At 41.8% G+C, this 13,929-nt stretch overlaps 1 protein-coding gene across 1 annotated transcript in view; it reads right to left on the minus strand.

Moving 5' to 3' along the window:
* Pappa2 (pappalysin 2) overlaps positions 1-13,929 on the minus strand; it is a 274,186-nt gene that overhangs the window by 241,577 nt on the left and 18,680 nt on the right. Inside the window, exon 3 of the mRNA NM_001427778.1 lies at positions 1,959-3,030. Coding sequence (NP_001414707.1) covers positions 1,959-3,030 — 1,072 coding nt within the window. The remainder of the gene's footprint in view (positions 1-1,958; positions 3,031-13,929) is intronic.

Consider the following 13,929-nt stretch of genomic DNA (forward strand, 5'->3'; position numbering starts at 1 on the left):
GGTGCTTGAACTTTTTTAACCTTAAAATGTTAGGATGACTCCATATAAATGTTAGGGTTCCTCCATCCTGGGGTCTGCTTGGATCACATGTCAGACTCTACCCCAGTGGATGCTTTTTGTTTTTCTTGTGCTTTTTTTGTTTTTGGTCTTCCCCACCTGAACCTAAGAGGTTTTATTTTGTATGTGCGTATTACTATTCTTCAGTATCAACAATGTAAACTTCACTTTATTAAAGTGTCCAGCAAATGGAATGTTAGGAGCTTTTCAAAAAGAAAAAGGAAAACTGAGAAATACCAAAGAAAAAATTTTAAGAAAAAGATTTCATACTTAAGGATAATAAATGATCAAATTTAAAGAACTACCTTGGTGCTCAAAAACTGAAATAAAATAAAATGAAAAACAATGAGACTCGTGAGGTGACTGCCAGAGAGAGGTAAATGAACTCAGTATTGTTGCCGGTGATGTCTAAAGCTCAAACATGAAGAATTAGCTCAAACATGAGAAGAGTTAGGGGACTGCTGCTCCTCACAGTTCAATATTTTGAATATGGAGATTTAGGGCTAGAGAGATGGCTCAGTCAATAAACTCTCCTTATTGTAAGCTTAAGAATTTGAGTTCAATATCCAGAGCCTGCGTTTTTAAAACAACCAGCAAACCCAGTGGTGCATAGGAGATATGGAAACAGAGGGATCCCTGGGGCTCATTGGACAGACACCCAAATCTATCCAGCATGCTCCAGCCAGTGAGGAGTCTGTGTCAAGAAAAGGTCGACAGTACCTGAGGATAACCTATGTGTGCATGCACATGTACACTGATGTACAGCACACAAATACCCACACACACATACACATGTACATGCACCATGGTTGAAATATTTTTAATGATCAAAATGCTCAAATATTCGGGGCTGGGAGTTTCGCTTAGTGATAGTGCATGCATAGCGTGGTAGCATGTGCATATGACCAAGGTACTAGATTAAACACCAATACTCCTAAAACTATAAATATCTCCTGTAGATATACAATGCCGATATTGTATATCGGCATTGTAGATCTTGGTAATGAATGGAAGAAGATATGTTCCCATAGCAACTCTGAGACAGTGAGGAAAATAAGTCATAAAGACTTGAATATGAGTAATGCAGCAAAAATTCAAAGAGATAGAAGACCATTCTGAAGATAATGGTGCCCGGGCACCTTGAAAGACTGTTAGTGTGACTTAGATGAGGTTCCCTGATATGGTTTCAATCTGACACATCGTTTCCCAAAGTCTCATGTGTTAAAGCACTGCTAGAATGTTTGGAAGTGATCGATTATGATAGGAGTCACCAATGGATTGATCTACTGATAGAATCATCATTTAATGTCATTATTGTGAGGTTCTTGACTCATCCTGGATGTGCTCCCAGAGGGGATTGCAGAACTCTGACCTTTTTCTCCTCTTCTTTTGCTTCCTGAAGCATGAAGTGAAGAGCTTGTTCCTCCCACAATGCCCTACTTTATCCCCCAGGCTGACCTGGAGCTGGACTAGTACAACCAGGAAATGAGTCAAAACAAGCTAACTTTAGGTCTGTCATCTTACTGACAGAAATGTGACTAATTCACCAATTCCCTCAGCAGGACAGTGGCTTTTGAAAGCTATGTGATCTAGAAATACTTCCCTTTCTCTCAGAAAAGCTGCATATCTTCTTAAGGATTCCTTGGCCTCCTCTGGAGAGAGCCCTTGAACTCTTGATGCCTCTTCTACACAGTCAGTGTTGACAGAACTTGAGCTCTTTGAGAGCTGTACCTTTATCTTAGGCATTTCTGGATCCATAATTACCTCCCAGTAAACCCTAGGGCAGGAGAACGTTTTATTTGGCACCTGTGTGAATGCCTTTTGTCTCCTGGAATCAAAAGAAAAACGCAGCGGTAGAAAAGCACTCTGTACGAAGGACACCCCAGACCCCAGTTCCTTACCTCTTGGGTGAGTCAGGGTCAAAGCAAGTCTTTCGGACATCAGTCACTTCAGGATCGCAGCAGTCCCCATCATCAAAATCATTCAGCATGTTGTTGCACTCCATGTGACAAAGGCCATCCCTGCGATTCCAGGAGTAGCAGCGCCCCTGCAGGCGGCAATCGCCCCCATCGAAGCCGGTGAGGGGATGCTCACACTCAGGGTCACAATGGTCATTGCCAATCTTGCTGGGCTCACAATTAACAAGCACAACCCGGTGGCGCAGGGTGGAGTTGTGGACCCGGTGCACACTCAGCTGCCAGCTGATATTGTAGCGGCTGAAGGCCTGGTTCAGGGCCTCATGCTGCCGGCGGATCTGAAGATCACTCACAATGGGATGCAGTCCCTCATCGTCACAGATGTTTACCACCTGGTAGCGGACCACTTTCTCTCTGCGAAGGGGCCCGTGCGTATTGTACTGGGAGATGAGTTCCACATTGTCGCAAGCTGTTTGCCCACAAGGTGGGGGCTGTAAAGGTGACAGAATCTCGGGCTGTGACTCAGAGTCCTGGAAAACCTCCATCAGGGGATATGTTTCATCTCTAAAAGGAGCCCACTGTTCCTTCAGAGGATCGAAAGTGGCTGTCAGGATCAAGGTGGTCAACTCATCTACTCCACTTGGATGCTGGGGACTGTGCTGGAGGTGGAGTTGTGAGAGGGCGGTCGACCAGATGACCAGTGTGCCCAGGTAACCACGGAAGTAATGCCCATTCTCGGAGTTGTCCCCTCCCAGAAGTAGAGAGCGGCAGGATGCCATGAAAGGGCTATTCAGTGGACCAGACTGGTCAGGACTAGCAGCCACTCGAGTGCCATCCACATACAGAGCCATATGCTGTCCATCATAAGTGGCTGCCACATGAGTCCACGTGCCTGGCTGGTAGCGGCTGTGACCAATCACAGTAGTGGCTTTCTTCATCCGGTCAGTGCGGAGGGAAAAGAAGAAGCGAGCATCTCTTTGCCCCTTGTCCTTCCCTGAGCGGATCCCCAGGGCCCAGCCCTTGTCATTGACTGTGTGGGAGCAGTTATCAAACACACCTGGGAAAGAAGGAAGAGTTGAGGGGAGAAAGACCAGATACAAAGGGAGTGGAGAAAGGGAGAGGAAAGTCTGTGTAAATAGCAAGAATGTAGGTTTTCAGTTCCCCATATTGGCTGCCTGTCTGTACTCCCATATTGAATATTCTGACAGTGTCTGTCCACCAAGTAGGAGGAGGGGGTGTCATTCAATTAAATTCATTCTGGTAATTTTAAAATACCAAGGTAAAAGCCAAGAAGTAGCACAAATGATGGCAACCCTTTGCTGCAAATATTCTTCATGCTCATGGATTTTGAAAACCTGTCTCACTTCACCGACGCTACCAACTTTACATTTTCTCAGAAGACATGAGGAAACCCATAGAGTTTCTGAGACCAAACAGTCATGATTCATTTTCTCCTTTGAATGTTAAAATGATGTTTCTTGTGAGGGACATAAGGAGCTTGTAATATTCAGACACCACCCTCGCCTCCAAGTCAGCCACAGAGAACAACTGTTTCCCAAACAATACAAAATAACATTGGTCCCATTGCCTTATCCTCAAAACTGAGAAAGTCAGTTATGGGATTAGCCATTTTCTACCCAGGGATTCCTCTCATAGAACACAAGCAGGACTTCCCAAATAAATGAGATCCCTGCATAGATCCACGATAGGCTCAGAGCAAGCACTAGACCAATAAATCCATTTGCATAAAAAATGGCGGGAATACCTGTGACTACTAATTCGAAAACGGAGGCAGCAAGAAGCATATTAGGGACACAATGGTAGGACCACGGATGGAAGGGAACCCTCAGGCTGACTGGAATCCTTGAAAGCCCCAGCATTGCACTTTGATTGATTCCCCATCTCTTGATGAATAACTTCTCCCATACACTCTGAGGCAGTGGATCTCAACCTGTGTGTCCTGACCCCTTCAGCAAACCTTTATCTCCAAAAATATTTACATTATAATTCATAACAACAGCAGAGCTACAGTTATGAAGTAGCAATGCAAATAATTTTATGGTTTGGGTCATCACAGCATGAGGAGCATTTTTGTTAGCAAACCACAGGAAAACAGAACACTTCCATGGAAACATTCAGCGTGATAAGTATCTCTTGCGTTGATGAATGATTGATAGCGAGCCCAAGGATCTGGTGAGAAATAAAATAAGAATCGTTCTCCCTGGAACAGTTAGACAATAATTTTATCTATTCCCTGAATTCTTGTATAAGCTAAGCCAACAACTTTTGTTGGTGAAATGGGCAGGACTGATTTATGAACAGAAGACTTCTCATTCGTTTTCCTTTTGATTAATTCCTTGATAACTTTATACAATATCTTTTTGAAAATCATCTTTCCAACTTGAGAGAGTGTGTTTTCATTAAGCCTTCACATTTTCATGTCAAACAAATGGCTATATTCCATCAATGACAGGATACTTCTCTTGCCCCTGACATAAACTAATAACTAAGAAGGATAGTGCCTTGTCGCCTGAATAATTAAACTTCAAAGACCAATAAGAATAGGACAGAATAAAGAATATTAATTAAAATACCAATCAAAGCCTGAAGAACAGGCAGTGACTACCCATAGTCCAATTCCAGCTTGGCAATATTGAATTTTCGTTGTCGTTGTTGTTGTTGTTGGGTGGGGGCATTTATTTATTTGCTTTGCTGTATGTTCTTTTGCTGTTGTTTTTCTGTTAAGAGAGTTTAAGAACTACTTCTTCATAAATACTTGTGTTCGATGGATTGTTATAAAGAAGACAAACCTATTGTGATCAACACTTAGCTCCCTGCTTTACGTGTTCTTCTAACATCCCAGGTTTTGAAAAGTACAGTATTATCTTAATTATCTCCAACCACTGACTTATGACAAATATGCCACAGCATTTAATATGAGTACTATAGATACTGGTAGCTCAGCTATATGCTGATTTAAAAAAAATCAAAAGACTTTGAAAGTCTATTATAAAGGGCCACATACAGGAGTATCTGATTTCATATAGTTTTTAATAAGTGATTAACTAAATCTAGTTGTAGGTTTGAAGACTTCAATTTACTGTGTTTAGTACTCCAATCCAATTAACAGTACAGTAATTATTTCTACTTAGTTGTCTCACAGGAAGCTATAAAATTTTCACGTTACTAATTTTCAGTGTTTGCTAATTTCTGGAGTGTCAATTACACCCACGGCACTAATTTTAGGTTGCTAATATGATGTCACTGCACATGGTATTGGGAAGAGAGGTGTACATTTGGCTCCACTGAACCAGTGGGAGCCAGTTCCAGAAGCTCCAGACTAAAAAGGAAAGCAGACCTGAGCAGCCAAATGTCTCCCTCTCCCTCTGAGTAGACACAGCTGTGTGCAAGTTTCTGTAATTTGAAAGGAGTAAATATTGCCTCCCATCCAGGTCTTTTTCGTGTCTACCAGTGCACCAGTTGTACCTGTGAATACAGTCTGTCCACTCCAAGTCTGTTCTTTATCCCCCTTTAATTATAGGCTGAAACTACAGGGCAGCCTGGCACAGCTCTCGGCATACCCAAAGGAAAGACCGTCCATCATGCTCACCTGATTCCATTGTGCAGATACAAGATAAATTTTGTTTCATGGGGGAATAATGACAGAATCACCATACTGGAGACACGTCTCTTTCCTCCCAGTCTAGCACAGAGGCTGTCAGAAGTAACACAATTGGAGCCAAGACAATATACATGGTGAAACTCAGAGCTTGTGCAAGAGTGAGATTTTATAACTTTGGATGTACATGTGATAGAAACAAACACATTATAACTGGTTTTTATTCATCAAAGCCACATTCTTGAGAAGAACAGAGGACCAGATCATGAATATGATTTATTAAATCACTCAGCAACAAACTGAACTTTGATAGCTCATGGTTAGAAAAATCAGATCAAGTGATGTAACTCAAAGGATGGCAGGGGAATTGAAGCCAAACGTTCAAATCACATCCTCTTAAAACTCGGAGAGTGATTTTTCTGCACTTCCTTCCAACTGCTTTCTGGTATTTATTAATGTTTACTAAATTTATATTTGGTTAAATATTTTATATTATATTAAAACTGAGTGTTCTAGGGTGGGGCAAAGTGAATTCAGAGAATATATCTTGTTCATTGTATTTCTGCTCTGAGCTCTCAAAGCTATTGAGATGCTATGGTGATCTTAACAGAGAAATATCCTCAAGTGTGTCTTTAAAGAGGGAAAAAACCCATTTGGATCCAAATCTCTATTATTAATTAATTATTAGCATTTGTGATTAATAAAGTCATTGCCCGTGGAGAAATGTTCTTCTCTCAAACTAGCATATCTCCAGGGCAATGTAGAAAAAAATTCTAAGACAATGCTAAGCTAAAGTGTTGTAAATAATTGTTTAGTAGAGACATTTTAAGAGCAGTACCTGTGTAGACATCTCCCTGTTTCTTTCAGTTTCGTGAGCTTATTCTTAATGCTTCGGAGATCTGTTCCTTACACCAAGATGAAATAAAAGAAGTTTAAGCTCTCTTTTATGAAGGCTTTGCTCTGTTCTAACCATGGCTCATGTACCATTCCTATTAATGGACCACGAATATATGAGCTGAATTGGGATATCCTTCCCTGAGGACCAAAAGCTGAACATTGGAAGATGGAGAAATTGATTCACAGTCTCTCATCTAGCAAGTGCCAGAAAGCAGAAACCAAACCCAAGTCTATTCAACCAAAACACCCATCTCCTTTCCACTACAGTAAAATACTTCAAATCATTTAAAAAAATGTTATTGCTTGGGACCAAAAGGAACTACATGGGCTGGTGAGTGTGGCATCAAGAGATTTAAAGATTGCTTCTTTTTCTTCTGTGACTCCTGGGAAAATTCACGGGCCCAAAGCCACACCTGGAAACAGTTTGGAGGAGAAAGCAAGTGACTAGTAAGGTCACAGGCCAGAACCTGCATTGGCCAGCAGCCTTGCAGAATATCTGATAACATTTCTAGGCAGCCCACATGCTCCTTTGTGATATATAACAATCAGTTACCAAGTCTAAGGATCCCAAGGCCAGGGAGAATTGTTAGGTTGAATCAAGAGCTATCGTCACAGAGAAGAGGATTGAGGAAATGAATTGTGGCGAACAGGGAGTTGGAAATTGGCTTCTCCACAGTAGCTTCTTCCATTACTTCCTGATCAAACGTAAGAGATGAAAGAGGAGCCCAGTCATGGAGTAAACAACAGAAAGAGTCGTCTCCATCTATCTACTGCCAGTGGCTTACTTCCTTCTCTACAGATCCCCCTTCTCCCTCTTGGAGAAACTCTGGCCCTCCATTCTCCTGTATTTCCTCAATTAAGCACATTCCTGTAGGCATGTTCTTTTCTTAACAACACTCCCATTATAGTTCAAGAACCACAAGTGACATCGTAGCCATCACAGCATTTGAAATATCATCCATCTATTGGGATGCTCTTTCAAAATCACCTCATGTTTCATCTTGTCTGGAAGGTCCTTGATCTTGACCATCCTCACTGAAGTGGGTAGCATGCTGAGCTTTGCTGTACTGTTACTGTTTTTTAACCTAGTCATCTAGGCCATTTGGGACTTTGCTGATAAAAGTTGGGTTAGCTTAGACATCTGTGATTCCCACGGGATCAAGAAATGGTGGGTTTTTCTTCCTTTGCCGTATCTACTCTGTTACTGAAATCTGAGTGTTCAGAGTCCTAACTGGCAGATAGAGTACTCCCAGCAGACCTTGGGGATCCCAATAAGCCTAAAGTTGCATGTGAAGCACAAAATAATGAACAAAGAGAACCAAAAGAGCCCAGGCATGACCCGTGCACTCTAGCTGCTGACTTTCCCCAGTATGTTAGATGTGCCTTTCTATCATGAGCCACTTTCTTCTGAAGCCTACACAGTTGAATAATGACACATGTGATTAAAAATTGTTTAGAGCTTTTCCTGGGCTTCATCCATGGCTGTTCTCATAGAAGAGTTCACTTAACAGCAAGCCTGGGTAACAGGGTTGGGGAGGTAAGGTCTGGGCAGAAATGATGCTCTTGGCAAAGACACAGCAGTAGAGCCTAACTTCCAAGAAAACCCCATGGCAAGGGTTTTTACTCTACGCCTGGGGGATTAAAATCAGGAGCAAGAGTTCTGCTTCTCGGAGAAGCTTCATCTGCTTCCAGGAAGGTAAGGTTTGGATCATCAAAACAGAAGAGTCACACACGGTGTCATCAACTCTGGGAACTGCAAAAACATGCTGTATGCTGCGAGTTTGTTTTTAGGAGGAAAATGGAAAAGAACGGGGGGGGGGCAGGAAGGGTTGCAGAGAGCATGTTAGGTCATGATCATAAATCAGCCCGATAGAGGCAAAATTCTCTCTTGGGATATTATGCCTGGGTCTACCCCACACATGTATATGATGTCTTCTACAGAACTACTTACTCAACATCCAGCACCCTCCCCTTACCCCCCCCCCCACACACACACCAGAGAGAGTGTGGAAGAGTAAAAAGAAGAAAGAAAAAGGCTATCCATCAAAAAGCAGCAACTCTGGCAGCTCCGGAACTCTATGAGCAGGAAGAGTGAGAAGGGCAAGCCCAGGGAGCTGCTCCTCAGCTGTTCTAGATAACTTTCCTTCAAGACAGCATCAGGCACAACCTTTCATCTCTGAGTCCAACATTTTACAAATTACAGCACAGAACTGAGAAGCGTCTCGTGGGGACCATCTCCCCAGCATATTTCCAGCAAAAATGTCAGCTTTTCTTTACAGAACATTTTTCCTTTTGTCATGGTTTTGCCAGAGGCATAGATGATAGAAGCCAGGAGGGGGGATTTCCCAGCCTACCCACAGGCCACCCAGGCATCCAGTGGGAGTCCACCAGGCATAGTGAGGCTGCTTTGAAACTGCCTAAGAGAACAGGAAAGCGAGCAGTGGACTATAAGAACCTAAAGAAAGGAACGGCCTCAGAAAAAGTGGCTCAAAGATGATCCTACAGAAAGTAGTTAGCATGAATCCTGGTGCTACATCAATGCAGGTTAACTGCTCTTGGGGTTAATCTTGTGACTTGGTGGTGACGGGGCTGCCCAGGGAACTGAATTGAAATCATATCTTCTGCCTATACCTATTATCTGCAGGCCTTAACCAGATCTGAATACATGCATATTCTGATTCAGTGACACCTGCAACTGTGCCTTCCAACAGACTTGCAGGTGACAAAGAGATGCTGAACTCACTACCCCATGAGTTGAGGACCCTGTGGTAGTTATGAAAGTAGCTGTGCGTGTTATTTTCATGCTAGAAATGGAATCCTGGCCTGGCATGGGCTAGATAAGAGCTCTACCACTGAGCTATCCTTCCTGCTTCTTCCATTTTTTTTCTGATGTTACTAGGGACCAAGTATACAGTACACCTACTAAGAATGCATTGAGCTATACCCTGGCCCCTGAATAATGGGACTCCAAGTCAAAATAAACTGTTTCTTTGGGGATAAGCATTGATCAATGGTGCTTAGGGATGAAAATTTATCTAGAGACTATAATATAACTATGTAAGAAAGAAAGTAATCCATGGAAGCCAGAGGAACTGCCAGGATCGTCAAATTACAGTTGTAATGTGCCTTGGAGAAGAATGGCCAGAGCCTTGAGAATTTCCAGGGCATCTCTAGGACATCCCTATCCTATCTCAGTATCCTCCCTGCAAGGCCCTGGAAACCACAAATGACCAAGCATGGCGGGCCCAACAGTCAGATGCAAACCAGAAGGCTGCTTAATATTTTTTTTCTATGTGGAGGAGCAGGCTGTGAGGTAGAGCGACTGGATCTGACAAAGAGTAATTCCATGACCCTGAGCAGCAGCTTGAGATAGTCCTCAGATCTTAGCTTCCAGACAGTAGAATGGAGATAACACAGTAGCACCAACTTATAGCATATGAGATATGAAACACACACAGGACAATTAAGAATGATCGACACCTATTCACCTTAAACGGCCAGTGGCCATAGCCATTGCTAACATCATTTTAGCACATGGAGGTCCACTTCTTCAACAAACTTATAAGCTCTTTGACAGCTGGCAACACTACCTTATAGTTCCCTTGATTCCCATCGTGTCAAGGCCAACATCTTGCCCATGATAGAAGTAAGTAAGTCGAGGACACCTGCCTGAGACACCGCCGGAACCTGAAGGAAACTGACCGGATAAACAGTTCTCTGCACCCAAATCCCGTGGGAGGGAGAGCTAAACCTTCAGAGAGGCAGACAAGCCTGGGAAACCAGAAGAGACTGCTCTCTGCACACACATCTCAGACGCCAGAGGAAAAAGCCAAAGACCATCTGGAACCCTGGTGCACTGAAGCTCCCGGAAGGGGCGGCACAGGTCTTCCTGGTTGCTGCCGCTGCAGAGAGCCCATGGGTAGCACCCCACGAGCGAACTTGAGCCTCGGGACCACAGGTAAGACCAAATTTTCTGCTGCAAGAAAGCTGCCTGGTGAAATCAATACACAGGCCCACAGGAACAGCTGAAGACCTGTAGAGAGGAAAAACTACACGCCCGAAAGCAGAACACTCTGTCCCCATAACTGACTGAAAGAGAGGAAAACAGGTCTACAGCACTCCTGACACACAGGCTTATAGGACAGTCTAGCCACTGTCAGAAATAGCAGAACAAAGTAACACTAGAGATAATCTGATGGCGAGAGGCAAGCGCAGGAACCCAAGCAACAGAAACCAAGACTACATGGCACCATCGGAGCCCAATTCTCCCATCAAAACAAACATGGAATATTCAAACACACCAGAAAAGCAAGATCTAGTTTCAAAATCATTTTTGATCATGATGCTGAAGGACTTCAAGAAAGACGTGAAGAACTCCCTTAGAGAACAAGTAGAAGCCTACAGAGAGGAATCGCAAAAATGCCTGAAAGAATTCCAGGAAAACATAAATAAACAAGTAGAAGCCCATAGAGAGGAGACACAAAAATCCCTGAAAGAATTCCAGGAAAACACAATCAAACAGTTGAAGGAAATAAAAATGGAAATAGAAGCAATCAAGAAAGAACACATGGAAACAACCCTGGGTATAGAAAACCAAAAGAAGAGACTAGGAGCTGTAGATACAAGCTTCACCAACAGAATACAGGAGGTGGAAGAGAGAATCTCAGGAGCAGAAGATTCCATAGAAATCATTGACTCAACTGTCAAAGATAATGTAAAGCGGAAAAAGCTACTGGTCCAAAACATACAGGAAATCCAGGACTCAATGAGAAGATCAAACCTAAGGATAATAGGTATAGAAGAGAGTGAAGACTCCCAGCTCAAAGGACCAGTAAATATCTTCAACAAAATCATAGAAGAAAACTTCCCTAACCTAAAAAAAGAGATACCCATAGGCATACAAGAAGCCTACAGAACTCGAAATAGATTGGACCAGAAAAGAAACAGCTCCCGTCACATAATTGTCAAAACACCAAACACACAAAATAAAGAATATTAAAAGCAGTAAGGGAAAAAGGTCAAGTAACATATAAAGGCAGACCTATCAGAATCACACCAGACTTCTCACCAGAAACTATGAAGGCCACAAGATCCTGGACAGATGTCATACAGACCCTAAGAGAACACCAATGCCAGCCCAGGTTACTGTATCCAGCAAAACTCTCAATTAACATTGATGGAGAAACCAAGATATTCCATGACAAAACCAAATTTACACAATATCTTTCTACAAATCCAGCACTACAAAGGATAATAAATGGTAAAGCCCAACATAAGAAGGCAAGCTATACCCTAGAAAAAGCAAGAAACTAATCGTCTTGGCAACAAAACAAAGAGAATGAAAGCACACAAACATAACCTCACATCCAAATATGAATATAACGGGAAGCAATAATCACTATTCCTTAATATCTCTCAATATCAATGGCCTCAACTCCCCAATAAGAAGACATAGATTAACAAACTGGATACGCAACGAGGACCCTGCATTCTGCTGCCTACAGGAAACACACCTCAGAGACAAAGACAGACACTACCTCAGAGTGAAAGGCTGGAAAACAACTGTCCAAGCAAATGGTCAGAAGAAGCAAGCTGGAGTAGCCATTCTAATATCAAATAAAATCAATTTCCAACTAAAAGTCATCAAATAAGATAAGGAAGGACACTTCATATTCATCAAAGGAAAAATCCACCAAGATGAACTCTCAATCCTAAATATCTATACCCCAAATACAAGGGCACCTACATATGTAAAAGAAACCTTACTAAAGCTCAAAACACACATTGCACCTCACACAATAATAGTGGGAGATTTCAACACCCCACTCTCATCAATGGACAGATCATGGAAACAGAAATTAAACAGTGATGTAGACAGACTAAGAGAAGTCATGAGCCAAATGGACTTAACGGATATTTATAGAACATTCTATCCTAAAGCAAAAGGATATACCTTCTTCTCAGCTCCTCATGGTACTTTCTCCAAAATTGACCATATAATTGGTCAAAAAACGGGCCTCAACAGGTACAGAAAGATAGAAATAATCCCATGCGTGCTATCGGACCACCACGGCCTAAAACTGGTCTTCAATAACAATAAGGGAAGAATGCCCACATATACGTGGAAATTGAACAATGCTCTACTCAATGATAACCTGGTCAAGGAAGAAATAAAGAAAGAAATTAAAAACTTTTTAGAATTTAATGAAAATGAAGGTACAACATACCCAAACTTATGGGACACAATGAAAGCTGTGCTAAGAGGAAAACTCATAGCGCTGAGTGCCTGCAGAAAGAAACAGGAAAGAGCATATGTCAGCAGCTTGACAGCACACCTAAAAGCTCTAGAACAAAAAGAAGCAAATACACCCAGGAGGAGTAGAAGGCAGGAAATAATCAAACTCAGAGCTGAAATCAACCAAGTAGAAACAAAAAGGACCATAGAAAGAATCAACAGAACCAAAAGTTGGTTCTTTGAGAAAATCAACAAGATAGATAAACCCTTAGCCAGACTAACGAGAGGACACAGAGAGTGCGTCCAAATTAACAAAATCAGAAATGAAAAGGGAGATATAACTACAGATTCAGAGGAAATTCAAAAAATCATCAGATCTTACTATAAAAACCTATATTCAAGAAAACTTGAAAATCTTCAGGAAATGGACAATTTCCTAGACAGATACCAGGTATCGAAGTTAAATCAGGAACAGATAAACCAGTTAAACAACCCCATAACTCCTAAGGAAATAGAAGCAGTCATTAAAGGTCTCCCAACCAAAAAGAGCCCAGGTCCAGACGGGTTTAGTGCAGAATTCTATGAAACCTTCATAGAAGACCTCATACCAATATTATCCAAACTATTCCACAAAATTGAAACAGATGGAGCCCTACCGAATTCCTTCTATGAAGCCACAATTACTCTTATACCTAAACCACACAAAGACACAACAAAGAAAGAGAACTTCAGACCAATTTCCCTTATGAATATCGACGCAAAAATACTCAATAAAATTCTGGCAAACCAGGTACCACAAGTGTAACAGAACTGTGCTGTTTTCTCGGGTTTTGTTTTTTTACTTTTTTTTTTTTAATGGAGTGTGCTGGATGTCTCTACAGTTTTGTTCAGATGACTGCAGAACCTGGAAAAGCTGTTGCTGCTGTTGATGCATAACACACTGCTATTATTGGTCTTTTCATATAAATATAAATATATATATACAGATATATAATTTGAATTTTTTGAAACTTTACCTGTGCTGTCAACTTTCGAAAAAATTATACCCGTTTACTGTGTTGAGTTGGCACTGTACAGAAATTAACAGCCATATTGGTCTAGAAATGTTGAACTTAAGTTTTTTCCATTTGTACAGGGGTAACACACTGTATTAAATATGTAAGGTCTTATATACGTGGGTTTGATTACAAAAACTAATAAAGTAT

The sequence above is a fragment of the Rattus norvegicus genome, chromosome 13, assembly GCF_021556685.1.
Source record: "Rattus norvegicus strain SHRSP/BbbUtx chromosome 13, alternate assembly SHRSP_T2T, whole genome shotgun sequence".
NCBI lineage: Eukaryota > Metazoa > Chordata > Mammalia > Rodentia > Muridae > Rattus > Rattus norvegicus.